This window comes from Mycteria americana, chromosome Z (genome assembly GCF_035582795.1).
Source record: "Mycteria americana isolate JAX WOST 10 ecotype Jacksonville Zoo and Gardens chromosome Z, USCA_MyAme_1.0, whole genome shotgun sequence".
Lineage (NCBI taxonomy): Eukaryota > Metazoa > Chordata > Aves > Ciconiiformes > Ciconiidae > Mycteria > Mycteria americana.
The window spans coordinates 49,649,300-49,676,883 of NC_134396.1; the positions used below are offsets into that span (position 1 = coordinate 49,649,300).

General features: G+C 44.4%; 2 protein-coding genes across 2 annotated transcripts; one reads left to right on the forward strand and one right to left on the reverse strand.

Annotated features, from left to right (window-relative positions):
- The first annotated feature begins 2,408 nt into the window (after positions 1-2,408).
- Positions 2,409-12,629, forward strand: NANS (N-acetylneuraminate synthase). The gene is made up of 6 exons (XM_075526863.1): positions 2,409-2,594; positions 3,807-4,022; positions 7,417-7,516; positions 7,768-7,922; positions 9,045-9,311; positions 10,510-12,629. The coding sequence occupies exons 1-6, from the start codon at positions 2,463-2,465 to the stop codon at positions 10,717-10,719; spliced, it is 1,080 nt and encodes a 359-aa protein (XP_075382978.1). The 5' UTR covers positions 2,409-2,462; the 3' UTR covers positions 10,720-12,629.
- A 446-nt stretch (positions 12,630-13,075) lies between these two features.
- Positions 13,076-27,297, reverse strand: TRIM14 (tripartite motif containing 14). The gene is made up of 6 exons (XM_075527298.1): positions 26,770-27,297; positions 22,021-22,116; positions 20,886-21,119; positions 19,630-19,792; positions 18,313-18,405; positions 13,076-13,916 (listed from the first exon to the last, which is right to left on the reverse strand). The coding sequence occupies exons 1-6, from the start codon at positions 27,250-27,252 to the stop codon at positions 13,381-13,383; spliced, it is 1,605 nt and encodes a 534-aa protein (XP_075383413.1). The 5' UTR covers positions 27,253-27,297; the 3' UTR covers positions 13,076-13,380.
- Positions 27,298-27,584: the final 287 nt, after the last annotated feature.

A 27,584-nucleotide genomic window follows, 5' to 3' on the forward strand; every position in this document is an offset into this window, starting at 1 on the left:
CAGGTAGTTCACCAGGAAAGCAAAAGTTTGAGTGGAAAGAAGGGATACGTGTGTAGCATTACGTAATGTTGTTACAATCTTTTTCTGTTATACAATGGTGTTTAGTTGAAACCACAGCAATACATCCTATTTTGAGTAAAATTTGCTTCAAGGGAAAAGGAATGAAGAATTTTTTTACCCATATACTCCATTTGATTGTTGTTAGAATTGTATGTTTATGTTTTACACTTTTTAATTATTTTTGTCTTACAAATAGTCTTCACTTTGCTTATCTATATATTTTAAGGAGAAACCAGAATGCTGTCAGCTAGAACACTGTGATCCATTCAAATAATTTGGTTTGAAAATTCTAAATCTTTTTGCTGTGCATCTCCTTGAAAAAGTGTAAAGCCCTGAAATTTTTCACTGAACAGAAATTCTAGTTGCCACAAGGTGCACTCCTATGTAAGGAAAGAAAACAATAAGCACGTTAGATGAACAGCCTGTAATTAGTTTTGGGGTAAATATATTAAGCAGCCTCTGCTAGCGGCACTTCCATCCAATTCTGTCCAGCACAGTAACCTATGGAAATCTGGACCATGTCAATATAAGCAACACACTTCCCGTCAGGAAAACAACCTATTTTTTTGGCACATCACAAAACAAGAAACTCACCTGGTTATAAAAAGCATGAAGCTGAAAGGGTATACTGAATAATTATCAGGAATTTTTGCAACCATGTGGCCAGGTGTAATGTCCAACTCGTTTCTGCCAATCTATTTGAAGCTATTAAATTAATGAAACATCAGTATTTTGGCACGCAGTTTTATGTCCATGCTGAGCTGAGTGAGGCTTTGTCAAGACCTGGTAGATGCAACATGTAAGGTGGGCCATAAGGTACACCACCCATGTCTTGACCCAAACACACTGCTGCAGACTTCACAATTTATTTTGGCGTATCATTGAAAGTTTTGTCTTGAAAGGGTTAAATCCCTGACAATCCCTGACTAAGACCTTACTGTGATACATAGACTTGCATTTTTTTAGTTTCACTCGCATCCTTATTCTCTTTTGTTTTCTTCCCCTGCAAAGATAGCTTTAGTTACCGGCTGAGCAGAGTTGATGATAAGACATTTCCTGTAACTTCTTACCTGATAAGAGTACAGGCCTTGAGCAAGCTCGTTAGGCTTCCTAATTAAATCAATGATAACAGGAACTCAGGACGATTGTGCCAAAGATAAGCACCAAAGAACTAGCTTAAATCGACCGCCTTATGACATTCCGAGGCCGAAGGACTGATGAGCTAACTCAGTGACTATATAGGTACACAGGAAGCCCAAAGTTCAACTAGTGGACAACATGAGGAAGACTATGGAAGACCACCGGGAGGGTGAAAAGACCCTAACCCTAATTTTACTGCGCAGGCTTGGACTATGTAAAAGAATTCTGGGAACTCATCACCATAAAACTGCCCTTTTCAGGAAATCTGATGAATATGTATGATTTTTCTCTATACGGACTGATGTGTTGTGCTAACCTGGCGGAGCACTTGTGGCGGAGCAATCCCCAGTGCTGCCCAGCGCTGCAATAAAGAATACCTGCTTAATAGTCATCCCGACTATTGAGTCCTGATTTCGGCTTTTCACGGCAACAGTCTAAACCAAGTCCTCCTTGTAAATCTTCTCTGTGTCAACGATTATGAAGGGTCTCTTAGGTACAGCGCCCAGAGTTGCTTTCTGTTTCCTGGGAAACTGTGTTCTGCCACCACAGACAACGCTGCTTTGGCGACGCTGGAGATGGTCGTGCAGGCGCTTCGGGATCAACGAATCTCCAGCAGGCCCTGCCCGGGGCAGTACACGGCTGAGCCCTTCCTGGGCTCCGGGGCACGCTGCCGCGGGCTGCCCGCTGGGCGGCAGCGAGGCGCCGGCAGGTCGGGGGGCGGGAGCCGCCGGCGGCTGCGTGTTACCAGCGCCGCGCTGGAAACCTCCGCCACCCGCGGGCACAGGGATCCGCCGGCTGGGCGCCGCCGCCCCCGCCCCAGAGGTGCCAGACTCGCTCTCGCCAGCACACGGGCGCGGTCCCGGGGCCTCCAGGGAAGCCAGGCCGGGGCCCAGACTGCCCGTAGGCCCAGGCCGCCCGCAGCGCAGCACTGCCGCCCTGCCTCGGCCCGCGCTCACCCACCCCTGCAGCGCCACGCAGCTGCCGGGCCCGCCCCGCCCCGCCCCGCCCCGCCCCGCGCCGCCACGCCCCGCCACGGCCTCCCTAGGGCACGGCCGCCCGCCCGGCGCCCCCTGGCGGCCCCGCAGGCAGGAGCTTCGCAGCCCCGCCCGTCTCCCGGGAGATGGCCAATGGGGAAGGTAGCGGCGCCCGGCCCCGCCCGCCGCAGCGCGGATTGGCTGCCCGCCACAGTCCCAGGCGGTGGCGCCGCCGGGCGCTGGGGAGCGTCGGCGCAGTCGCGCGCGGGGGGCGGTGCGGCCGCTAGCATGTCGCGGGAGTTCGAGCTGTGCCCCGGGCGCCGCGTGGGCGGCGAGCAGCCGTGCTTCATCATCGCGGAGATCGGGCAGAACCACCAGGGCGACCTGACCATCGCCAAGCGCATGATCCGCATGGCCAAGGTGCGCCGGGGTGCGCCGGTGGGCGGGGTGGCCGGGGAGGCGGGAGCGTGGCCGGGCTGGCGGGGCGCCACGGCGGGCAGGGCTGCACGTCTCCCTTAGCGCTTCCTTCTCCGCCGGATGGGCAGGCCCGGTCACTCGGGTGAGGCAGGCAGCGACGTGCGGGTGAGCGAGAGCCTCAGGGCACCGGCGGGGGCCAGGAAAGCTGGGGAAGGGCGTGGAGCCTCACGCTCTCCCCGCGGGGGACACTCCGGTCGGGGAGCAGCGTCTCCGGGCGGTGACACCGCGTGGGAGGAGTGGAGTGGTTTATAGGAGGAATGTCTGGAATAAAGTAGCTGCAAGGAGACAGTCGTGGTGAGGAGCAGCAAAGCGGGTGCTTCCTTTGTAGCCTTCGGTCTGTACCTCACAGCCTGTGATCCCATCGTATTTGCTTTCAGGAAGCCCCTGCCTCGTTCACGGCACACACAGACAAACATGGGCAGATTATGTAGTCTCCGAGGGGTTACAGAAGTCCTTCAGTTGTGTCATAAGCTGTGAATATGGCAAGAATCAAGTAACTGCTGAACTGTCTCTGATGAACCTCCAGTTTGACTTGGTTGCATTAGGTTTTTTGAGGTAATACTTACGTCATCCAGGAAAGCAGCCAAGCTGTTTCAAAATTTGGTATTATATACCACATTTTATACCACAGATATACCTATGTTAGAAAACGGCATATCATCACTGAAGGAAAGGTCAGGGCATAATGCTTTCAGACCCATGACTGTGGTATAAATGCAAAATAGTGTAGTGAGAATTTAACTTCACCGTTTGTGTCACTTCAGACAAATTTCAGATTCATACTCCTTGATCTACAGAATCCTGTCATTTGGTTTCATATAAAATTATCATGTCACAGCTGAGCTTGGAAAATGCCACAGAAATCAGCTCTTCAAATAACTGGCATGCATAGCAAGAGGCAGTTCAGTTTTGCAGTTTTAGTGTGATTTCTTTCTAGACTGCTGCTCTACTACGTGTACAGGCATTTTGAAATAAAGGGTGCATGTGTGTACAGGTCCTCTGTCACCCTGTGTTCGTACCATTCCTGTGATTGCTATGATAATGTGAAAACTCCACTGCAAATGGCACATTAGTTGCGCAATCCTTGTGTTCAAATTTAGGATGAGTGCAGTTTCACTTGCACTTGCACTCAGTGTGCACCAGCTTGTTTTGCAGGACTGCGGAGCAGACTGTGCTAAGTTCCAGAAGAGCGAACTGGAGTACAAATTCAACAAGAAAGCCTTGGAAAGGCCCTATACCTCTAAACACTCCTGGGGAAAGACCTATGGGGAGCACAAGCGCCACTTGGAGTTTAGTCATGACCAATATAGAGAGCTCAAGAAATATGCAGAAGAGATTGGCATTTTCTTCACAGCTTCTGGTATGGATGAGGTATGTAAGCCATACTGGAATAACAGGCAGAGTCCAGCTGTTGTGTGTATTGGTTATTACTTACGCACGATAGTTCTTACATAAAAAGAATACTAAATATCTGTGGATGTTGAATTTCTAAATGAGGAAACTAGAATAACTGAACTTCTGCCAGTTCACTTGTGTCACTACAATGGTTGAGTAGATGGCTGAACATTTTGGAAGACATGTATGCTGAGGTATTTATGCACAGTAAATTATATTGGAGACAAGGCCTCAGTTGAACTCCATAAACAATCAGGGCTTTGAGAGTTTAGATCAAGACTGCAGTCTGACTGCTATCCGGTGTTGTCTGGTGTATTGGCTCCAAGCATTTCAAACTTCACTCTGTATTTAAACCAGATTCCTTTCTCAACTTAGTTCCTATTATTTCCCTCTTTCTTTCCTTTCTGCTGTTTACTAGACCCCAGTTGGTGTTTCTAAGCAGCAGAAATGCTTATATTCCTTTTTCTTTTATTAATCTCATGGAGAGGGTCTCCAACTTGTCCTGTTACTCCTGAAGCATTTACTGATTTTTGTCAGTGGGCTCTTGAACAGTCAGTCACCAGCGTATAAACTCCATGAAGCTCATCTGCTGCTGTTCCCCCTTCTTTAACTCTTGCATGTTGCCTACCTCAAAATGATATTAGTGACAGTATTAACGAATGCAATGTACAACTGAAAAGTGTAGACTGGAAAGATCAGGTAACAGTTAAACTTCAATATAGATCAGAGATTATAGATTGTTTTACTTTTCTTTGTGGCCTAAAAAAATACAGAGAACCAGACTGAAAAGAGACCCTCCAGAGGTAAGCTAGCCACTCTTGCATAAGGCAAGCACAGCAATGTCCCTGTCTTTCTGCAAGTAGCCTTATCCAGGATGGGACAAGGATAGGATTTATTTAATGTTTTAAGGTGATCTGTTCAGTGCCTCACTCTCCTTACCATCAGAGAGAATTCCTGATGTATCAGTTTATTCTCCTTTCTCATAATTTTTTTACCTGCCTCATCTGACATAAAAGTTCATACTTTTCTTGTATCTGCTCTCTGTGTATTTGAACACCATTATCGCATCTCTTTTCTGTTTTGTATTCTCTGGACTAAGCAATTTCAATTCCTTCAACCTTTTTATGCTGTCTTTTCTAGTCCTCTGGCCATTCTCACTGCTTCTATCAACTTACTGTCCTATTGACCAAAATCCTTGAATTGCTGTGCCCTAGCTGAGATGGTGTGAGCACCAAATACCATAAAAAATTACTTCAGATGTCTGACAGACAAAAAGGTGTTTTGCATGTATTGCAAGAGCCTGATACTATGGACTCAGAAATAGATCTGTGAAAAGAGGGTGTTGTGATGTTTCTTTTATTATTATCTTCATGTCTAAGAGACCTGCTGAACAACACCTACTCCTTTAAGAAAAGAGTAATTAAATCCAGTAGTCTTGGACTTCTATATCTGGGATCTTAAAGACCCATATGAGATAGAGATATATATGATAAAAGTCACACTCTTTCTTTGATGTTAAAACCTTCAGCTTCTACAGGCTATAGTGCAATGCAGAACACCTTTCATATTGCAGGAGCTAAGATCACTTTCCACCTCTGGGATCCCTCTTTTTCTCACGATGCTATGCTCCTTTGTGTGTGGCCTCATCAGCTAATTAACAGTACTGATACATGTTTGTGCCTTCTTTTTTGAACAGTAATGACATTACACAGCTCCTAAGATTTCTGGTGGCATTTCTGCAAGACAAGGGTTTGGAACTTCTGGCAAACATTGCATACATTGACGTAATACGTCCTTGAGAATACATTAGCTTTTGTAAATTGAACATAACCTTTGGAACTCCAGCTGTGTCGAAGAGGTTAAATTTTATGTTTAACTATATGAGGAAATCAGTGAAGCGATGTATGAAGTAAATATAAAGGCTATGAGTAATTCCTTCATTTACTCTCTTCCAGTATGTACTGGAGACAAAACAGGATCCCATTGAACCACTCCCTTTAACATTGTCCCTATTATTTGAGATTACTTCCTGTTCCTTGAATCTCTTATGGAAAAGCTGCCAATTTTCAAGAGATATTTACCTAATGAAGAATGGCCTTAGATATGAGGTCTATCTGTCATATTTCATTTTGTGCAATCTCCTCAGATTACATCTGTGGCTTTTTAATATAATGTATTCATTGTCTTCATGCACAGTGCATCTTAGTGAATAAACTATATTAAAGAGATGTTATGCATCCTAGATACAAAAAAATGAATCTGCATCATAATTATGATAGAAAAATTAGACTGAAGATGATGTGATTCTCTTTTGGACATTAGCACTCTTTCTCTGGCACTAAGTAAATTTGACTGCAACAAGGAATGAGCTGAAGAAACTAAAAGTGTTTGTGGGTGGTTGAAGGGGGACAAAGTTAGGTAAATATTTCATTTTTTCCCCCAGCTGCAAATGGAGGATTTCAGTATCTTGCTGTGATAGGTTTGGAATTTTCTTCCTTAAAAGTACAGATTTTTAAAAGGCCACTTACTTACTGATGCAATACTGATTTTCATGGAGCCTCCAGTAATTCCTCAATTGTCTTCAACATAGCACATACGTTTTTAGAAGAAGGCATAGTATAATTAACATTTGAATAAACTGTTTGTAGTCTTTTCTTTGGCATATTTTATATTTATTTTCTAGTATCTCTCCTAGAAGCAAATCCATTTTGGATTTCTCTTTTTGGGCACTTGTTTTTTTTCAGGTGCCTATTCAATATGCTCACACAATTTTTCAGAGTGACAGATCTATTCAGGAAAACTACCTGTAGTTTTAAACACTGTGCTTGTGGTTTAGTATTTCTGACCTGCAGGAAGTAGGTGGCAGGAAGACTGCCTGTGTGCCTGTAGTATGTTTCTTCTTCAACAGACACGCTCCCATCTACAGGTAGTTGCCTCTCTGGTAGTGCCAAAAAAAAGCAAGAATGCTGTGGCCCACAAGCTCATCTTGAAGTTAGAGGAGCAGTGGAGCTCACCTGTACTAAGCAGCTGTGCCTACAGCTGGCTTGACCAGCTATGGCTGGGAGACCAAAGAGACTGCCTTGAGACAAGGATCCCAGTCAAAAACCTGTGGAAAATCTGGTTTTGTAATAGAAGTATAAAACAAGGCACCTCAATACTACTTTACCTGGAGCGAACTCGGAAACTAGTATCCTCAGAATAGTAAATGTTATTTCAGGAGCAGTGTATTTTTGGGGGATATATATAACCCATTTCATTAAGCTTTGGCTTTGTTATTTTGAAGGGTTGTTTATTTCCCAGCATGGTAGTTCTTTATCTTTGATCCAGCTGAAGTGGTGTGTTAAAATGCAGTGATTTCTCCTCCTTGTAGATGGCTATGGAATTTCTACATGAACTGGATGTTCCATTTTTCAAAGTAGGATCAGGAGATACAAACAATTTTCCATATTTGGAAAAGACTGCAAAGAAAGGTAAGCATTTTCTTTTGCTGTCTTGGCAAACATCACTGTGTCTCAGTAGATCAGTTATTAATCTTTCCTCCAATTGATTTTGGAAAAAAATCTGAAGTACCTTTAGAAGAAAATCACCCTCAGACTTGGGGAAAAAAAGGTTCACACAGCTTCCTTTTCTACTGAATTCATTTACTTCAAGAATTTAATTTAATCTGTGTAGCTTTCGTACAGACCTAGGACAAAGCATGTGCATGTTTTCTAATGGCTAGGTCGCCCAATGGTGATTTCCAGCGGGATGCAGTCAATGAACACAATGCATCAGGTTTATCAGATTGTGAAGCCCATCAATCCAAACTTCTGCTTCCTGCAATGCACCAGTGCATACCCGCTTCAGCCAGAGGATGTCAATCTCCGTGTTATATCGGTTAGTGAATAACCCAGAGTGTGTTGTGGGTAGGGTACCTGAGAAGGGCTATGCACTTTTATTGAGATGTATTTCCAGGTCTTAGGCATGCTGGAATTTGCTTCTGAGAAGTTAGAAGATGTATCATGTTCCTCTAATTCATGCAAGTGTTGAAGCAAAAATACCCACTGGATCCTCTTTTAGGAGATTCAGCTTTGAGGAATATGACAAAAGATATTACTGGAGTATTCACAATTAAACAGAGGATAAAAAACCACACACAATTAAAAAAAAACAGAGAAAAATACGATATATGGTTAACAGGTTAACCCTGTGCTTTGTAGTGCAAAGAATACTGATGTAGACTGTTACCCTTAAGAACGTGCATGGAATTGAGAACATAATTCTAAGTAGGGGCTAGACCAGAAACTTTTGTTAAAAATGCTTCATGTGAATATCAGAGCAATGAAGAAAATGGATTAAGCTCTTGTATAGTTTCCTTCGCTGAAAATATTACTTGGATATGCCTCATAATGGTCCAAGAAAATTTTCCTAAATTGGCCAGTGTTCAAGCACTTGCCTAGCTTTATGCACACATAGTATGTTATTTTTAGGAGAACAGGATATGGCTGCATTTAATTGCCTTTAGGACTGGGTGACTGTCCCCTACGTATGGCTGAAAGGATTGCTTCAGATTTTAAATGTGCAGTTGAATAAATCTGCTTTGTATACAGGTTAAGTTTAACCAGTCCACTGGGTTCTTGGATGAAAATAGAGCACTGTTACTGTTCTGTAATAGAGCACTGTATTCTGTTACTGTAACCTATAGTTATGTAGGCTTTGAAGACCTTGAAGAGTACAATTGAATGAAAAGGAAAAGCATAAGAGAAGTTGTAGAACAGAACATACCTCCTTTTCTTTGTCAGTATTGATAATCCTAGTGAAATTCTTAAAACATGACAGTCGGTAATGCAGTGTGACTTGTTCAATATAAAAAAAAAAAAATCATTCTCAGCATAACCAGCTGCTTGTTTTGTGGCACAGTAATTGTCCATGGTTTTTATTGCAGTTATCACTGTTAAATTTGCTTTGTCTTTGAAATTGCTACCTTGGTAATTCAGACCAACTCTGTTATGATTCAAGGCATATCAGTCAGCTTTTCCTGATATCCCCATTGGCTATTCGGGGCATGAAACTGGCATAGCCATTTCAGTGGCAGCTGTTGCTATGGGTGCTAAAGTAGTGGAACGCCATGTGACTCTTGACAAAACATGGAAAGGAAGTGACCACCAAGCATCCCTGGAGCCAAATGAACTGGCAGAGTTAGTGAAAGCTATCCGTACTGTGGAAAAAGCAATGGGTTCTCCAGTCAAACAACTCTTGCCCTGTGAAATGGCTTGCAATGAAAAGGTAACTTTTGCTTTTGATTAATGTATAGCTGAAACTCATTTAGACCTATAGCTAATAACTATATTCAGAAAACTGCTTGCTAATTGTTTATTGCCGCAGTGTTTCTGCCTCTGCACTCAAAAATTTCTGCTAAGTAGCAGCATGTGCAGTGTCTATGCTTAGCGCACTGTAACATTAGCGTAGACCTCTCATTTTCTATAAACTGCTATTTCTGGCAGTCAGTAACTATTTTTACCAAAGCATAATGTTGGTAATTTTGACTATAATGGAGTTCTATGTATATCATCCGGTGGTTTACTAAGTTGAGTAGAATCATAGAATCATTTAGGTTGGAAAAGACCCTTAAGATCATCGAGTCCAACTGTTAACCTAACACTGCCAAGTCCACCACTAAACCGTGTCCCTAAGCGCCACGTCTACATGTCTTTTAAATACCTCCAGGGATGGTGACTCAACCACTTCCTGGGCAGCCTGTTCCAATGCTTGACAACCCTTTTGGTGAAGAAGTATTTCCTAATATCCAATCTAAACCTCCCCTGGTGCAACTTGAGGTCGTTTCCTCTCATCCTATCACTTGTTACTTGGGAAAAGAGACCAACACCCACCTCGCTACAACCTCCTTTCAGGTAGTTGTAGAGAGTGATAAGGTCTCCCCTGAGCCTCCTTTCCTCCAGACTAAACAACCCCAGTTCCCTCAGCTGCTCCTCACAGGACATGTTCTCTAGACCCTTCACCAGCTTTGTTGCTCTTCTTTGGACGCACTACAGCACCTCAATGTCTTTCTTGTAGCAAGGGGCCCAAAACTGAACATAGTATTCAAGGTGCTGCCTCATCAGTGCCAAGTACAGTACTCAGTAATAGTAATAGGAGTAATAGGTCTCTATGACTGTATATGAGCGGTTTTTACACTAAGCTAGCATACTAGTCAGTCTAATCAGATTCCCTCCATTCTGATTCTGAAAAAAAATCCAGTGAGCCATTATCCGATTTCAGAAAGGATCTGGATGTACCCAGCAGCCTAGTTACAGTGAAGGTTTCCGTGCTAACTCAACCTTCATTTGGAATAAGAAGTAATGGGGAGAGCAGTTCCATGCAACTTGTTCCCAAGTAACTGCAGAATATTTTTTGCCTTTTTTGGTATACTAAGCCTAGGAATGTGCTTGACTTAAACTTTTTTTTTTTTATTTCTCCCCTGTAGCTGGGGAAGTCGGTTGTGGCGAAAGTGACAATTCCTGAAGGTGCAGTACTGACACTTGACATGCTGACAGTGAAAGTGGGAGAGCCTAAGGGATTTCCCCCAGAAGCCATCTTCGATCTGGTGGGCCAGAAGGTTAAAAAAAAAATCGAAGAAGATGAAACCATCACTGAGCAAGCAGTGGAAAATCATGTCAAAAAAGTGAAGTGCTAAACCAAAGCACTCCATTCCATATTTCATGATGTAATACTGCACTACTGCACAACATATTTTAAGTATAGCAGCATGGTAGATTAGAGGAAAGGGGTGTAATTATGAGGACCCAAGCAGGTTAGAATTTTCAGGTTCTCATTAGCACAAAGTTTCTGCAGCAACTGGGTATAAATTATGAAGAGCAATTTTATTAGAAACCATATAGCATTGTGTCTAGAAAATACTATGCTCCTCCTTTCTCCATTCCACTTAACCTAGATTAATTTGGAGTTTTGTGAAATCTAAGACCACAGTCTGCTGCTTTCCAGATTCCTTTTCTGGTAGGAATACCCTATATCACAATAATTTTTGTCTACACTTTGAATTGTTCTAGCACCATATCTTTTAATGTTCCTCTCTTTTCTGCCATTTTCCTAACCCCTGTGATGACAGGATGCTAGTTGGAGTTAAATGCAGATAAGTGAAAGTTTACATACACTGAACAGAAAACTACACATGCAACCTGATGGATTTTTCTCAAGATGAAAGCCTTAAAAGTCTCAAGATGAAGCAGTGGGTTGCAGGAATCTGCACTCTGGGGAAAATGAGCTCCTTGAGAAAGCTAGGTTCTCAAGAGACAGTACCAAGAAAGGAAGCAAATTGGATATGTAGAAAGGTCCCATTTAAGGGGCTAGAGAAAGAGCCTTTTTGTACTTTTTGTGAACTGAAAGGCAACAGGGCAAACCAGACAGATTAAGGGGGGAAGAATAGATCTGAGATGGAGCAGTGGAAATAAACTTAACCTATGCTTCAAAAAAATGTCAAAAGCATCTATTGTGAGCTGAGTGAAGCCTGGAATCTTAGATGAATTCTGCCATGCATTTGGATACCTCTATTTGTACCTGGGGGCAACTTCTCAGGTAGGAAGCCAAATGCTGGTGAAGATTCAGCAGCCTCTTTCCTGTACTAACAAGCAAATACACGGGGTCAGGTTTTTTCCCCCCCGACACTGGTGTATGAGGCAGCTGAGGCTGGCTGCTTAAGTAGATCACATCACTATGCTTCAGCATGATGGTCAGTGCTCCTCTTGGGTGCTCTGCTCTTGCATCACAGCTTCTCACTTTTCAAGTAAAAAATGCAATCCCACTCCTATCAGCCTGCTGTTCTTTCATTTGTCCAGGAAGGGGCCATATGGCAGCAGCAGTAGAGGCATCCCTCAGTTAGCTTGGTTAGCACAGAACTGCTTTGGTATAATTCATGTGCATTTTTCTGTGGTGGAATCATTTACTAGTGATGGTGGAACTTGCTGCCTCTTGGTCATGAGTTGGTAAAGTATCGTGACTTTGGTGGTGGTGTTTCTGTACGTGTGAGCTGTTTAATTTCAAAATGTTTACTCTTCTGCCATTCTGAGGAAACTGTATTTGTATCTTTAAAGGGGCAAGGAGAGATTCTTTGAATCGTGCTTGACCATATGTGAGCTCTGATTGATGCAGTATGCTTGCCTTACATTAAAAAAACTACTCAATTGTTAAAAGATTTCTTTTTTTTTTTAATTTCAAATTTGAAAAATATATTTAGCTTACAAAACAAGCTATTGTTTTTGCGTTTCAGCCTACGGTCAGACCTTGCCTTTGCCAGCACCTGTGATGATTCCAGGGCCTTTAGTATTTGAACCCTGTAAGATTACCTGACCTGCTTCAAGTAGTAGTGGTTCTTTACTCCAGCAGGGCTGGTCCTAGAGGCTGCTGTAAACATAGGCTCAAACAATTTCCAGGACTTTAATTAAAGTATTGGGGGGAAAAAAAAATTATCCCTATACAGAAACTTGCAAGCTGTCTCTCCTAGTTTTATGTGAGCATAGCTTTATCCAGCAGCAGTTAAAGAGCCTTTGCAAATAGGACACAAAAATAAATTAAGCACAAGTGCCCCACTGATGTAGTGTTTTTATTGCGCCTGTGGGTCCTCCAGGCATTTCATCTTCTACTGGGGGTGGTACACAACTGTTTCTCGTGCTTCCACTCTGTGCGGGAAGAATAGAGCCACCCAGAAGACCAGTTCAGAGTCTCTGTCCCAGGTAAGACCAAGTAATGGCTATTAAGTGTGGCACAGAAGCTTCTTTTTGAGCTTTACTTGAAGGGACCTTTCCAATAGTTGGTGCCAGTCTTTGATTTTTCTGAGATGATACTTAAGTATTAACTAATTCACTTAGTGCATTTGTTATCCAAATCTGACTATATCAACTGACTTGTCAAATATAACACTATGCAATGTATGAACTTGAAGCTTGAACCGAACTAAACCTATTACCATACACAATTGCAGCCTCTCCAGGCAGATGAGGGAAGGGAGTTGATAAAAAAGATGGCAATATCCAGGTTCAAATCTGAGTTTTAATAGGCTTTTTTCAACCAGAGTTCCATTTTGCAAGTTGGAAAAAAGTACAAACAATATTATATATGGCACTTTAGGTGGTACATCAGCATCATTTATAAAAGCCAGATCACCTTCCTCCATTGAAAAATGCATTAAAAATGACAGTTTGTTTTCTTGAACTTAACTGTTACCTTCTAAAAGCATCACAGTTACAACTTTCATATAACAGAGATTGATTCATGTAGATCATTGCTAAAGTGGCTTTCATAGAAAAAGCATGAAATAGTAGGCTTTATTTTGCTTTGTTCCTTATGTTAGTTTGCATATTCCAATGGACCCTTCCCAGAGCCTCAAGGCTGGGTAAACTGGTTCTGTGAACTTGCAGCGGAAGGTGTGCAAATGAGCCATGCCATCAGTAACATTGTAGAATGAAAGGATTCCTGCTTCATAATCCAGAAACATGCCAATGCGATCAGGATCATCTTCTATCAGGATGGGGATTCTCTCCCCCTTGTGAAACGCCCAGTATTCAAAATCAAACTTCTTGAGGCACCAAGATGCTCTATTCCAGCCCAGTCGACAGGTTTCAGAGTCTCCTTTCCTGCCAATGGAAGGGTAGGCTGCGCCAATCCACCATCCTGCTCCAGCATGAAGCAGGTCAACTTCCCAGTAATGGCTCCCAGAGAGGAATGCATCTCTGCTTAGCACTTGCCATAATTTATCAAATCTCTGGGGACCACAAGGGTAAAACATCCTCCTCCAATTACAGCTTACTACAAGACGGTCATCGGACAATTTCAACCTTGGGTGAAGGCTGTCGTATTCCCAGGTTGGTGATCTTGCATCTGCAGTCAAAACCATAAACATACTTACTACATTTATCGTGACTCTTGAAAGAAGTCCAAGTTGTAAAAAACATGCAAAGGAGCCCACAGCTGGCAGTGTCTTGGAACCTGCCATTTTGCAAGAAAAAACCTGACATTTTTAATAGAAAGCACTGCACTATTTATATGCACCAATGCTTTGAAGTTCCATAGGATTTAAAGCAGGTCAGTATGTAAGTCAGTATATGCATGGTTCACAAGGGAGATGAATACAGGTAGGTAGGGAACAAACACTGAGAGCTTCTGCTTTACGCAGAATAGTTGGAGACTTCTGGTGGGATTACAGCCTAAGGGTTTTAGAGAGCACTGGAGCAGACTCTTGGTTTGTGAGATCCCAGTCCACTGAAATCCCATTTGAAGATGGAGTAGGAGTCTGTTTCTCATAGAGACACCACAGCTCTGAGCAGCAGCAGCATCGTGTACATTGCAAAGGAACAACTTACCAGCTCCCAGAGGATTTATAGCTGTTCACCTAACCTGACACGTAGGAAAGAAAAATCACAGCCTGAAACTACACCCTAGAAATCACTGTCTTACTCAGCAGCAGCTTAGAATATTTTTACCATGAAGCAGCTGTCGCAGGACTGGAAATCACAAAGCCAGGAAAAAAAAAATCTATAATCAAATTAAACAAGTTTGAAATGACACAATCACACAGGACAGGTCAAAAAGCTACAGGATTTTCAAGATGAGATTTTTCTCTGAAGATACTGTCCTACAACTTAGATATTGAATTGCTGCATGCCTCACAAAAGTGTTCATAATATACTCTCAGTAATTTACTGTGTTAGCATGTGTTTTCTGATTTTATGTTCTAGAAATAACCGAAATACTCCCTTTGAAAACAGGATCTGGCATTCTTAAACAATCTCCCTCACTCTTTCTGTCAAGCCTGATAAAACCAGTGTCAGAGTTGGGTACCTAAAAGAACATACATTGTCATGAATTACAGTACTGTCTAGAGTACTGGCGATAAGATGTAAACTTAACTTGTATCTTAAAACTATTCCGAATAACGAGCACATCTACTTTTTCTTGTAAGTGAATAAAACAAAGTATAACAATACATCCAGACAAGAACTGAACAGCAGTATACTTGCAATGAAAACTGACTGAGTTGTATTTCACTCAGTTCATAGCTGGTTTTTTTTGACTGAATATGATTTTAATCTTCTTCTAGATAAACTTTGAAGCTTAGATGTTTTAAATGCCAGATGACAAATACATTTAATGTCCTGAAGCTGCTTTTCAGAGTGAGTAAATTCCTTTTTAAATTAAAGTTAGGAAAACATGTTTATAATATTTTAAAATCCAGACTGCTTTGATTTCTCTGCGGTGTTGCATATCTGAACTACGTGTGATCTACCTGTGATCTCAGAGTACAATCTTTTAGTCTGCTTTAGAGGCAGCATAGTGTACTAAACATACAGTAAACATACAGTACTAAATGAACACAAAACAGGGCAACAGACCCATTCAAACAAGAACTTTAATATTTTCCTTGCTCTTCAGTGTTGGACTTAGAAATGAAAGGTAATTATACAGCAGGTTACTGTATGAGAGAAATCTGTCTTTGCAACTGAATTTGTCACTCATTTGACTTTGTTGATATTTCCTCTCCTATGTTCTCACATAGAACCCTCTCCTATAAATTAAGTACGTCTAGCCTGGGCTAGCTGGCATATTCTGGCTAGTCTAAAGCCCAGAAGCTGTTTTCATTCAGGCTGGAATCCCCCCCTCTGCCATCAGAGCAATGCATAAACCACTCCATTCTCTGCTGGTTCTCTGTTACTCTCCCACAATTTCCTGCCATGAGCAGGGAAGGCGTAGTAAGGTCTCCCACAATTCACTGTGATGGAGCACAGACATATCGCATTAAGTGAGGGTCCATTCACTGCACAGTTAATTGCAATGAAGACTTACCCTCTATACTTGTCTGTAATGTTTCAGAAAGAAAGTAGTACACATGCGTTATGACTGTAAGATAACAGCTGGACCCCACATCTCCTTGCCTTGCTGTGGCCCCTAACATCAGCTACGTTTAAAATACAGGAACCAGTGATGCACTGTTATGGGTTGTTTTATACACAGAGCCTTACTAACAGATCATCTTCATCTGGGTAGGATCACTGCACACACCTGGGTACCAGAAATGAAGCAGTTGCTTCATTTGAGCCAAAGACATGTGGAGAGAGTTGCTGATGTGTGAAATGTATGTCATGGTGCTAGAGAACCCATTGCTGATATTCTGCCCCCTGCGATCTTGCACCTGTATACTGCAAAAAAATGGAGAAGCAAATAGCACTGTACATGCAGTGAGCCTTAACTGAAGCATCACCATTTTCTAAACAAAAAGAAAGCCTTTATGGTTTAAATTTTGGTATTATGTCTGTGAACAATGTTAAAACTTCCAAAAGCGTAACGTGACAGGGGTACATCTCACACATGCAACATCTTATTGCTGTGATCTCCACTACACTTTGGTTAGAAAAGCTAGTATTGGCATTCATGTAGTCTGAATAGGTCCTAAGTCATATCTGTGTGCATAACTGGTGACAAAAGACAGGAAACAGGAATTATTCATTGTAGGTAAAACAGCATGCTACAGGATTCTATCTTGTGAATGAATGACTGTCGTGAGTCTTTGTTCCAAGTCACTTCCAGCAAGTAAACAATGGGGATGCTAAGTTTGTACAGAACACAGGTGACACCAGGACCAAAAGACACTTGAAGCAGGGAGGATTTAAAAGGCCTGGCTTCAGTGTCTGCTTTTTCCAGTAAGCACTTGAAAAGTTGTGCAAATAAGTAGTGATGTCTGTCAGTCAAATTTACCTGAAAACCTAATTACTAAATCTCAAGCAAATGGAAACACCTCCATTGCTTTAAAAAAAGGACGAAAACCCAAGGACTGAACTCCATCCAGGTGCTAATGTTTGGAAGCATAAATGTGAATTTGACTAGAAAAATAATGCAAAATAGCTAGAGTTGTTTGCATTATTGGAGGACTGCAATTCTTCCACTTTTCCTAAGTGATGAAAATTTTAAGTGACTTTAAGTCCAAATATTTATGACCAATGTTTGTCAATTTCACTGGCTTATGAGCAGCTGCACATCTTTCTTAACGAGGTGGTTTGCCATATTTAGCTTTAATAGAGTTGAGAAATTGTCTTTTCGGCCCTGAAGTGACTGCTCACATGTGAACCAAATATAGTGCTTTCTCCATGAATCCATCAAGAGGTAGCCTGAAGCAAATGCAGATCAGCATTCATGAAACTCAGGAGCCTAGTTCACTGCCAGGCAAATGCTGCTGCTGTGCTCTCTTAGTAGCAAGTGCTCAGTGACTTGGACTGGCTGTCCTAGCACCTTAGCAGGTTCCAGTTACAAAGTGACTGACTCAGTCTGGATCCTGCAGCACATAAATGACACAAGTGGGAAAGACCTATGACATCACAGCCAAGAAGACAGATTTTGCTCGTTTCATTCCTGATTTCTTAACAGCTGCTGCATTTACAAGTGCAAGACCAGTTTGCTCATCTCCAGTTGAGATAACCTGTTTGGAATGAAAAAGTTGCAGTGTTTGGACTTAGAAGCTCACTCAGGAGAGTGCAGAAACAAGACAAGGTAACAACACTGAAAAATACCCCTCTCAGAACACACCAACCTATAGGTGCAGGGACGGCATGTAACCCACTGTACCAGCACTGCACTGTCCCTTGCCCTCCCTACTGAATTACAGCCAGAAGTCACGTGTCCACTTGGCCACAGTCATGGCCTCCACTGGGCTGGATCCAGGCTGAGAAACAGACCTTCTCTTACAACAGGCCTTTGCCACCAGGTACCATGGTAATAGGGAATGTTACAGCTTTGAGATTGAAAACAGCTACAGCCCTCATCTGCCGCAGGCCACATGAAACGTCTATGAGCTTCCCAACAGAGAGATGAAGCAATTCACTGTACGTCTTTCCTACCAACACCAGACGAAAGGATCACCTGTAGGTTAACCCTTACCACATTACTTGATGGACATATAATTAAAGACAGACCACAATGATCTGGAGAATAGAAAAATCTTCAAAAACTAAATTAGCCACTAGCTGATTCACACACTGGCAGTTCTGAATAAAAACAAAGGATCAAGATTTCACAGACAGAAAGTAAAATTTCCTTCCCAACCTGAGGTACGGAAAAGGGTAATGACTTACAGGCAGCGCCAACACTGTTCCTCGCAAACACTGTGAATATCGGAACCCTTTTAAGATACCATTTTAAGATAGTGGCAGCACACATTCATTGACTGTTTCAGTGACTGAGCTGTAAGTGTTCAGAGTGCTTCTAACTCTTGTTCAACCATACTTACGTTTTAAGAAAAGCAACCGATCAACAGGAGACATGGTTTTCAACACTGTTCCAGGCTCCTTCTTTGCAGTGGCATTAAGGCTACTGAAAACGTCTGGGCAGAGATGAAAAGGGACAGTTTAGGGAGACTGCCAGTGGAAGAACATGGCTGTATTGTCAAGAAGATTTTAAGAGTAAAACACCATGGGCAATTTTTCTGGACAGGGTATTCAGGTTTTGCCTCTTTGGTGTGAATTCAACCCATGTCCTGGAGAAGGTCATACTGTCACACTCCATTTTCCAACTTCATAGGACAAACTGTGTTACTTTTGCTGGGAAGGGCTACTGTATGCTTTCGGCCTTATGCTCTTTGGATAGCAGGGAGATGTTGGATCCCAGTGTTGCCAAGGACCTACACAATTGAGCACAACCCCAAGTAAGCATCTCCCATTCCTGAAAAAGCACCCCTCTATCAGATGAGAACAAAATCAGGCAGATGAAGACAATTGCAGATGCTAGCTACAGAGCACCTGCACAGTACTGTCCAGCAGTTCTCCACACATCCTGCAGTAGCCTTTCAGGTCTGGTCTGACCATTTTCCCCTGCACTCTGCTATACTGTTTTTGGTGGCAGCTCTCAGAAAAGGGACTTTTAAAAGGTAGATGGGTGAAATGTGATGGCCAGTGTTGCCCTGCTCACCTGTAACTCAACAAGCAGCAGGGCTTCCCAATGGTTACTTAGCTTTGTGGCTCTGCGTCCCATTAGGAAAATCCTTGCTTTAATCATGCCAAAGGTCACTTAAGGATGAGATACCAGCTCAAAGACAAGAGGAGCTCTAAGCAGAACATGTTAACCTTTAAAGTACCAAAAACGAGATAATTTTTCAGACTGCCTGAGACAGAAAGATTACCAGGTACATCAACTAGAAAAAGCTTTCAAATTTTACAGGTACCTGATGTTCCATATCCTGCCAGAGCACTTACACCCAACAGTGACTGAAAGAACAGCTACATTGTGTAGGTGTGATGCTCTATGGATATAAGCAAGATAAGCTCTGCAGGAAGAAGTAAGCTGTACTGAAATAACTGATAGAGCTGGAAAAAAGCATCAGACAAACTTCAAGGCCATCTTCAGAGTCGAAAGAGAAACCTTTTATGTTCCTAAATCACCACTGCTATAGCAACATTACACCAATGCTGTCAAGAGAACAGTACCCATGCCTGAAAAGCTGCTGTTTTCTCCAGCTGATTTGGTAAAAAGTCCTGCTCTTACTTACAGACCACACTTTATTTAAAAGGAGAGCAGGAGAAAGCAAATTTCACAGCACTCTCCCAGGTACCTTCTTTAAGCCGGGCTTCCAGTGGTTTCTGTAGAATGGACTGAAGAACTGTCACAAAGTGCTTATAATGGTTAAGTATGTGCTCAAATGAGAGAGGTATTGGATGCCACTGTTCTAACAGGCGCCTGGGCTCCTGCATTTCCTTCTCGATTTCTGTGTACTTCTGAGGGCAGAAAGCCAAATTCTCCAATTAGTAGAGACAGTGACATGAAACGGACTCTTCCCTCCCAGCTCCCACACACCGGAGAGCAAGGACAGCTCCATCACTAAGTAAACATATGCGCCATGACAGGCAAGCCTTGCTGTGTTCAGCCTTCCTGTTGGCTCATTAGCCTGCCCATCAGCTCCTCCTGCCAGTGGAGCCAAGGGCTACCCCAGAGATGGAGAACCCAGCAGCCATAGTTAAAACAGGGCCCTGCAGGACACCCCAAGATGGGAATCAGTTTAACCTGGCTAGGACCCTTTGTGGGAAATCCCAACAATGGGAAAATTAAACCACTAAGTTTTAAAAGCAATCTAAAGAATAAAAGCCAACCTCCCCAACAAAAAAAATCTCTCCAAAACCATGAAGAGCAACTTCCCATGTGGAGGAGGTATGTTGCTAGCACACAGAGCAGAATGCCAGGGCTGTATCACTCACAACAATGCAAACTCTCAAGTCTGCTACGTTGCAAGGAGGTAAAAATGCACCACAGGGCTTCCCATGAACAATGGTATCCTTTGGCTTGTGTCAGGGCGTAAGCATATGGGAACACACCCTTCCCAAGGAAGGTGAAGAAGATCATTAGGAAAGAGAGGCTGACATTTATCCATAGGCAATTGCTGAGGGTGATTAGAATCTCTTGCGATTAAAGAAATGAGACAATTTAGTCTTCCTCCTAAGGTTCCCAAGAGGGCTGCCTTTCCTCAGACCTTCATATTACACTGCACAAGGAAAGACCTGATGCAGTGTTTGTCTTCAAGACGAAGAGACACACATAACTCTGTTCCATATATGCTTAAAATTAACATGAATTTCATACAGACCTGAAATCAATGCTATACCAGGAACACATAACAGCTCAAAAATCAGGAACCAAAGTGGTTCACCAAAATACCAACCTACCAGTATACCAAAATACCAACCAATCAACATACCTACCAATAGAAGACTAAAAAGCAGTGAGAAAGATGCTGCTTACATACAGAGGAGATCACTAGAGCAGTTTACCAGGGATTATGAGGATAAGAGGTAGAAAGAGACCATACAATACCACCTCCAGCAACTGAACAGGATCACTGTGCTGTTGTATTTGTCTGATTCGATGTGAGAAAGTCTCCAGGGCTGCAAGCTTTTCTTGACAGGACTCCAACTGCTGATCATGTGCTTCCAGGGCTTGCTGAGTCTTTTCATCAATGAAGTTTTTTGCCAGACTCTCCTCTTCCCGAAGTAGTAACTGGAGCTCAGTCACTTTATCTGACAGCTGCCTTTTGCTCATAATGGCACGTGCCTATAGATTAAGCAGAAGAGTGTCCCCCCTATACTCAACAGACCATAAACATTTCAGGCATTTCTCTCCCATGCCTTCAATGTTACATTTTGGTTGAATTTTACTGATTTGCTGCATCTCTTGAGAAATGGGTGTTTAGCCCTTAAGAGACTGCAGCCAGCATTTACCTGCTGATGTCCTGGATGGAAAAGCTTGAGGGCAGACCCCAGGTGCTTATTTATGCAGAAAACACTGTTTTCAGCTGGAATGTAACAGGGCAAGGTACTAACTGCTACAAACAGCAGACCTGGTCCTTCGGTAGCAGGACTTTGCCCCCTTTTAAAGCAAGCTAGGGACAGGGAGCTGCTAGGAAGAAAGCCTCCTAAAGGAAGTGACATCAAATCACAACGTCCCAAACCTCTACAGAGCTCCCTCTAGCTCTTACTGATATTTCTGTAACAGAGATGCTTAGAGATGCTCCTTAGAGCAAAAACCATTTCATGCTCTATAAATGAGGTGGAGCTTAGCATACATTCCCATTCTTAAGAGAGAATCAATAGAGCTGTTCTTGTGTTTACTTAACTCTGAAGTCAGACTATTCAATAATGCAGTTCAGTGCAATGCAATATACATCAGTAAAGCCAGAATAACATATGCTGCTGGGGCTATTTACTATTCCTCTGCACAAAAATTTCAACATTGTTCTTCCAGAGATGTTTGCCTGATCAGGAGTGAGGGCCATGCCTTTGGAGACTCTTTCCCTCTTCTCTCCAAAGGGATAGTAATATGTTGTGATGGATACAGGGAATACACTCTTTTCCTGAGAAGCAGTAGCTGCCTGGGTCTTTGAATAGCTACAGAGAAAGCAAAACGCCTCTCCTTGAAAAATGACCATCCAGTGGAGAAGCAAACCATGCTTTACCTTCAGATCATTAGCAGCCTGCTCTACGCTCCTTCTGTTGCCAGCTTCTTGCTCTTTTCTCTCTTCTAGATCCTTCAAACACAATGCCATGAGTTCCTATACAGCAACGAAACAAAATAAAACACTGTTTCATAACAACATCCATAAAAACCAGAAATCAGTATCCAGCTTGCTTTCCATATAGGGGAGTATGTTACTGAAACACTCAGTTTATGAGGCTTATTAAGGCCAGTAGTGATGAAACATAACAATTTCACCATTTCACCTGCTCCTGGTGGTTACACTGGTAAGGTTCTGAGAGCTGTACAAATTAGTACCACCTTCATAAGAACAGGGAAACCTATGGTGAAAAAAACATTTTCATCTTTAAATCTATGGCACTGTGCATTTCAAGACTACACGCTCATGCATTTAGCAGCTGCAGGGCAGCTAACCAAGTACTTTTATTCAGAGGATCAGTGGGAGGCTCTGTCTAGAGTCAACACGTTCAGGATGTTTCCCAGCGTACAAAAGAGCAATCAGAAATACCCCACTATCACTACAGCGATGCTGTAGTCTGAATGGCTGCAAAACAAATATTATCAGCTTGGCTGGTAATCACAGTATCTGTAATATTTGTGGTGTGCCCTGAGATGCACTGAGTAGCACAGCACAGTTAATGTTCTGCTGTGTCTAGCCCCACAGTTTCTGACTCTCAGCCCTCTGAAATCTGCTGTCCTCTGTCCAGCAGGTTGAACAGTCTTGGTGCACTTGGTGATGCATTTTTGTCATTAGTACCATGAAAGGTGCAGGTAATGCAGCCCCATGCTCTCAGTGCACTAGTGTTTAACAGAGCCTCTCAGTAAATACCAGATAAGCTAGCTCCAGAGGTGTTGCTGTTAATCAGTGTCCTGTTCCGCAGCTGGGACCTAGTCAAGAACATCTGCATGCACATGTACCAGCTCGCTGCAACATCCCCAGGTCAGCATGGCATTTAAACTCTGCAGGGTTGACAAACTGAGCATAAGTGTTGCTTCATGGGCAATAGTTTGCATTTCTGACATGTGCCTCCCTTGAAGACACAAGCAATTTTTCATTTGATTATGACAAAATCAGAAGAAAATGGGTTCCCAGCAAAAGCCAGAGACTCTGCATCTAGTAGTCCCTTGGCAAAGGCACATTCATGCAAGCAGATAAATGTTCTTGCACGGAGCAAGACACTCATGTTATGCCATCCATTCCAGCCACAATTTTCCAGTCTTGTCCCTGAAGGACCAGAAGGGTTCTGCACCACTTGAAGACTGAGGAGTTCTACTAGGTATCATCCTTGCTTAATTTATTCTGCAGGCTAGACCTCATTCCCTTCCTCAAAGACTGATGAAGACCACAGAGCAAAATCCAGTCTTCCTTCTCTGCTAGTAAAACACATCACCTCAGGCACTCACTCCCTCACAACATCGATCATATGCAAATACTTAACGCCAGCCCCAAACATTTCTGGTTAAGCTTTACTTTCTTTACAGAGGTAAATGAAAGAGCTGCTTCCTAGCAGTAGAGACACTGTGTCTGCAACACTGGCAGGCAACCCATGTCATTCACCCTGAGGAACCAACTCCAAAAACATTTCTTTAGGGATTGCCTGGATGCCCCAACTCACTCAAGTGAAAACACTGTAAGCAAGGACTTCTGAGAGATGAGACTCCGAGCTCCAGTCAGGCTCACAGGACACATACCAAGTGCACAGCATGCTGATCCTGTGTCCTGCATTCAGGAGCACAGGGAGTGCCCTTCCACATGATTTTATAAAACCTTAGATCCAGGGATGAACCAGCTGATGGACCTTGCACAATGGGTCTCATCTCTTCTTAGCATCCACAGCTAGGATTTGCTAAAAGCACTGAGAAAGATTCTCACATGCTGCCTTGTTGATGTCACATCACAAGGGCTGCATAGAATAACTGCTCCCAGCAAACGAAGTCACTAGTGAAATTACCATCTCTTAGGCTACAACTACTTTTCATAGTTTGTGCCTGAAATCTCTGCAGCCCTATGCCAGTAGATGTCAGTAGAGATTTCCTAGGGACAGAGTGTCACATGGGGACCCAAGTTTCTACCCTGATCACTTCCTGTTTTGGCACACAGACAAATAACTAGTTATCAGCAGCACCTGCTCCCCTGTGTCCAACAGACCCCCAGGGAACCAGCAAAACTTGTCACTTTGTGCACTCTCCCCTGGCTCAAATCAGGTTGCCACAGTACAATACCTGCATCCACGCAATGCCCTGGTGTCATGAAGGGAATGCAAACACTGTAGTGAGTTCCCAGCTACAAAAGGGACACTTTGGATGAAAGCACACCAGCCAGCAGGAACAGCACCCTGTGTTGCTCTGACATCTTCACTGGTCTTTCCCCTGTGCTGCTGTTTACTTGTGGCCTAGTGTACTGCCCTCTGCCCTTGTACTACTCTCTAACATAAAGTGCCATAAAATGCCACAGGTCAAGTTTAGCATGACCTGTGCATGTACTCACAATCTGTGGGAATTAGGAAACTTCCTAGTAACACTGCTCCAAAATACCAGAGAAGGAGTGGGAAGGAGCTCTCTGAAATTGTGGAGGGAAAAAAAAAAAGCTCCTGAACATCAAACCTCTGTGTTACTACTTTTTAAGCCTCCCAAGTTTAGCACCACAGAATGCAGGATCTGGAGTAAAACAAAGCACAAGCAGGAAGTACTGGGGAAGCTTGCAAAGCCTCCTCGGCCTGCTCAATGGGCAGCTAAACTGGGATGAATAAAAAAGCTTAGAGAAGAACCCCTGTGCTGGTTGTGGCTAGGATAGAGTTAATTTTCCTCATAGCAGCTCATAAGGTGCTGTGTTTTAGATGTGACTATACTGTGAGTGTGCAAGAGGTTGGGAGGGGACATAAGCAGGCTGTCGTGGATTAGCCCCAGCCGGCAGCTAAGCACCACGCAGCCGCTCGCTCACTTCCCCCCCCCGGTGGGATGGGGGAGAGAATCGGAAGAGCAAAAGTAAGAAAACTCGTGGGTTGAGATAAGAACAGTTTAATAATTGGAACAAAATAATAGTAATAATAATAATGAATTATAATGAGAAGGAAAAAAACGAGAGAGAGAGAGAGGAACAAAACCCAAGGGAGGGGAAAAAATATATATTAAAAAAAAAAAGATACAACTGCTCACCACCCGCCGACCGATGCCCAGCCAGTCCCCGAGCAGTGATCGCTACCCCCCGGCCAACTCCCCCCAGTTTATATACTGGGCATGACATCATATGGTATGGAATAGCCCTTTGGTCAGTTTGGATCAACTATCCTGGCTGTGCCCCCTCCCATTTCTTGGGCACCTGGCAGAGCATGGGGAGCTGAAGGGGGGGGAAAGTCTTTGACCAATGTAAACACCACTTAGCGACAGCCAAAACATCAGCGTGTTATCAATATTATTCTTATACTAAAATCCAAAGCACAGCACTATACCAGCTACTAGGAAGAAAATTAACTCTATCCCAGCCGAAACCAGGACACAGGCAAATGACCTGAGCTAACCAAAGAGATATTCCATGCCGTATAACATCATGCTCAGCAATAAAAAGGAGAGGAGGGGGTTTAGGTGGATTAGCCATCTTTTGCTCAGGAACTGGCTGGGCATTGGTCTACCCATGGGAGGTGGTGAAGATTCCCTTTGCATCACTTGTTTTGTTTTGTTTTCTTGCTCTCTTCTTCCACTTCTCCTTCGCTTATTAAACTATTTTTATCTCAGCCCACGAGTTTTCTTGGTTTTAGTCTCCCTTTCCTCTCTTCCCCTGTCCCATTGCACAGGGGAGGGAGAGTGAGCAGGCAGCTGTGTGGTGCTTAGCTGCCTACCAGGGTGAACCCACAACAACCCCTGCTCCCCATCCCCAAGGAGTTGTCAGAGAACAGACTCTGTGCATGGGGTAGCAAGCTACAGTGACAGGGGAAGGGGATAAACAGAAATGGTCTTTCCCCTTCCCCAGAGGGGAAGGGGACCTTCCCGTGTTTCTGTCAAAGGTACTTTCCAGCCTGGCAATGAAAACAAGTCCCCCAGGGCAACCAAGCTCCTCTGACTCCCCACACAAGGTCTGAGGAGAAAGCGCTGCTGCGTGTGACCTGACAGTCAATGTTACCTCCCATTGTCCCTTGATTTATATTCCTGTTACGTGTGCACTTGGGGTGTGACTGAGTAACTCTCACTCTCATGCATGAACCATGTCCCTGTGCAGAGACAGCATGCTGACCCCCGCCCATATGGGATTTACAAAGCACTTGTCAAAGTACAGAAACTTTGTTCTGCTAGCCAGTGCAGCCTACAAAATTGATGTGACAACAAAACCTGAGCTCCGCAAGCTGCTCATAAGGCAAGCAAAGCAAGGCTGAAGATACTTGGCCTACTGCTGCCCACTGCACTAACGCTCACAGCTGCCACCATCTCACCCCGGCAAAAGAAAACCCAGCTGCACAAGTCCCAGAAATGACGAAAAAAACGGCAAGACACCCAACCAAACTAGGAAGATCTTTCCTCCAGGTCCGTGCCCCGCGGCCCCCCCAGCTCCTTGGTTATACCCCAGTCCCGTCCCCCCGCCCCACTGGAGCTGGTCTCGCAGAAACAGTCGCCGCCGCGGCAAACCCGCAGCAAGGCTCAGCTGCCGCGGACACGCAGGGCTCCGCGGGAGGCACAGGCCAGGCCGGGCCGGGGCATGCCCCGGGGACATCGCCCGGTGCCCGTCCGCGGCGCTCACCTGCTTGTGGTGGACGGCGTGGGGCAGGAGGCGGGCGCTGTGTCCGCGGTGCGGGCCCAGGGCCGGGCAGAGGGCGCAGACGCAGCGACCGCAGTCCTCGCAGAACAGCTCCAGCGGTCGCCCTGCGTGGGCGCCGCACACGCGCGCCCCCGGGGCCGGGGCCCACGGCTCCCCCTCCGCCATGGCGGCCGCGGCGCCGGATGCCGGGCGGGCGGGCGGGCGGCGCCGCGGGAGCTGCGGGGCGCGGGCAGGCGGCGCCGTGAGCGCGGCGCAGGGACGCCGCGCTGCGCCCGGCGAGCGGCGGCTGCGCGCGGGGCGGCGGGCGGCGTAGGGTCCGCAGGCGCGCAGGCGAGCTGCTGTCCGCCGCCGCCGGCCTCGCCGTGCCCCGTGCCCGTCCGAGAGGGCGGACGGCCGAGGGGGCCGGCCCGCGTCACCCCCGCGGGAGGGGGGCCCCACGGTGGCAGCGGCGGGTTGAGCCCCCATGCGGCGGTCGGTGCCGGGCAATAGGTGTTGGCAAGAGCTGCGCCTGGCTCCCGGTGCGCGTGGGGAGGGGGAGAGGCAGCGCCGCGGGAGCTGCGCGGACGGGCAGCTGCCTTCCTCTGGTACCCGAGCTGGAAAATTGGCCGGTTTGTGGAGTTGCCCTCAGTTTTATAGCTGAGCAAAACGCTTAATCTGATCCCAAAATGGAACAATTCCTCTTCGGCGTATGTTTTTTCGCTTTCTGTTTTTCAGTTAGGTTTTTGTCCTGTGTAACGTCTCATTTACAGAAATCGAAATAAAATGCTTACACTCCTACAAAGTTTGCATACGTACTT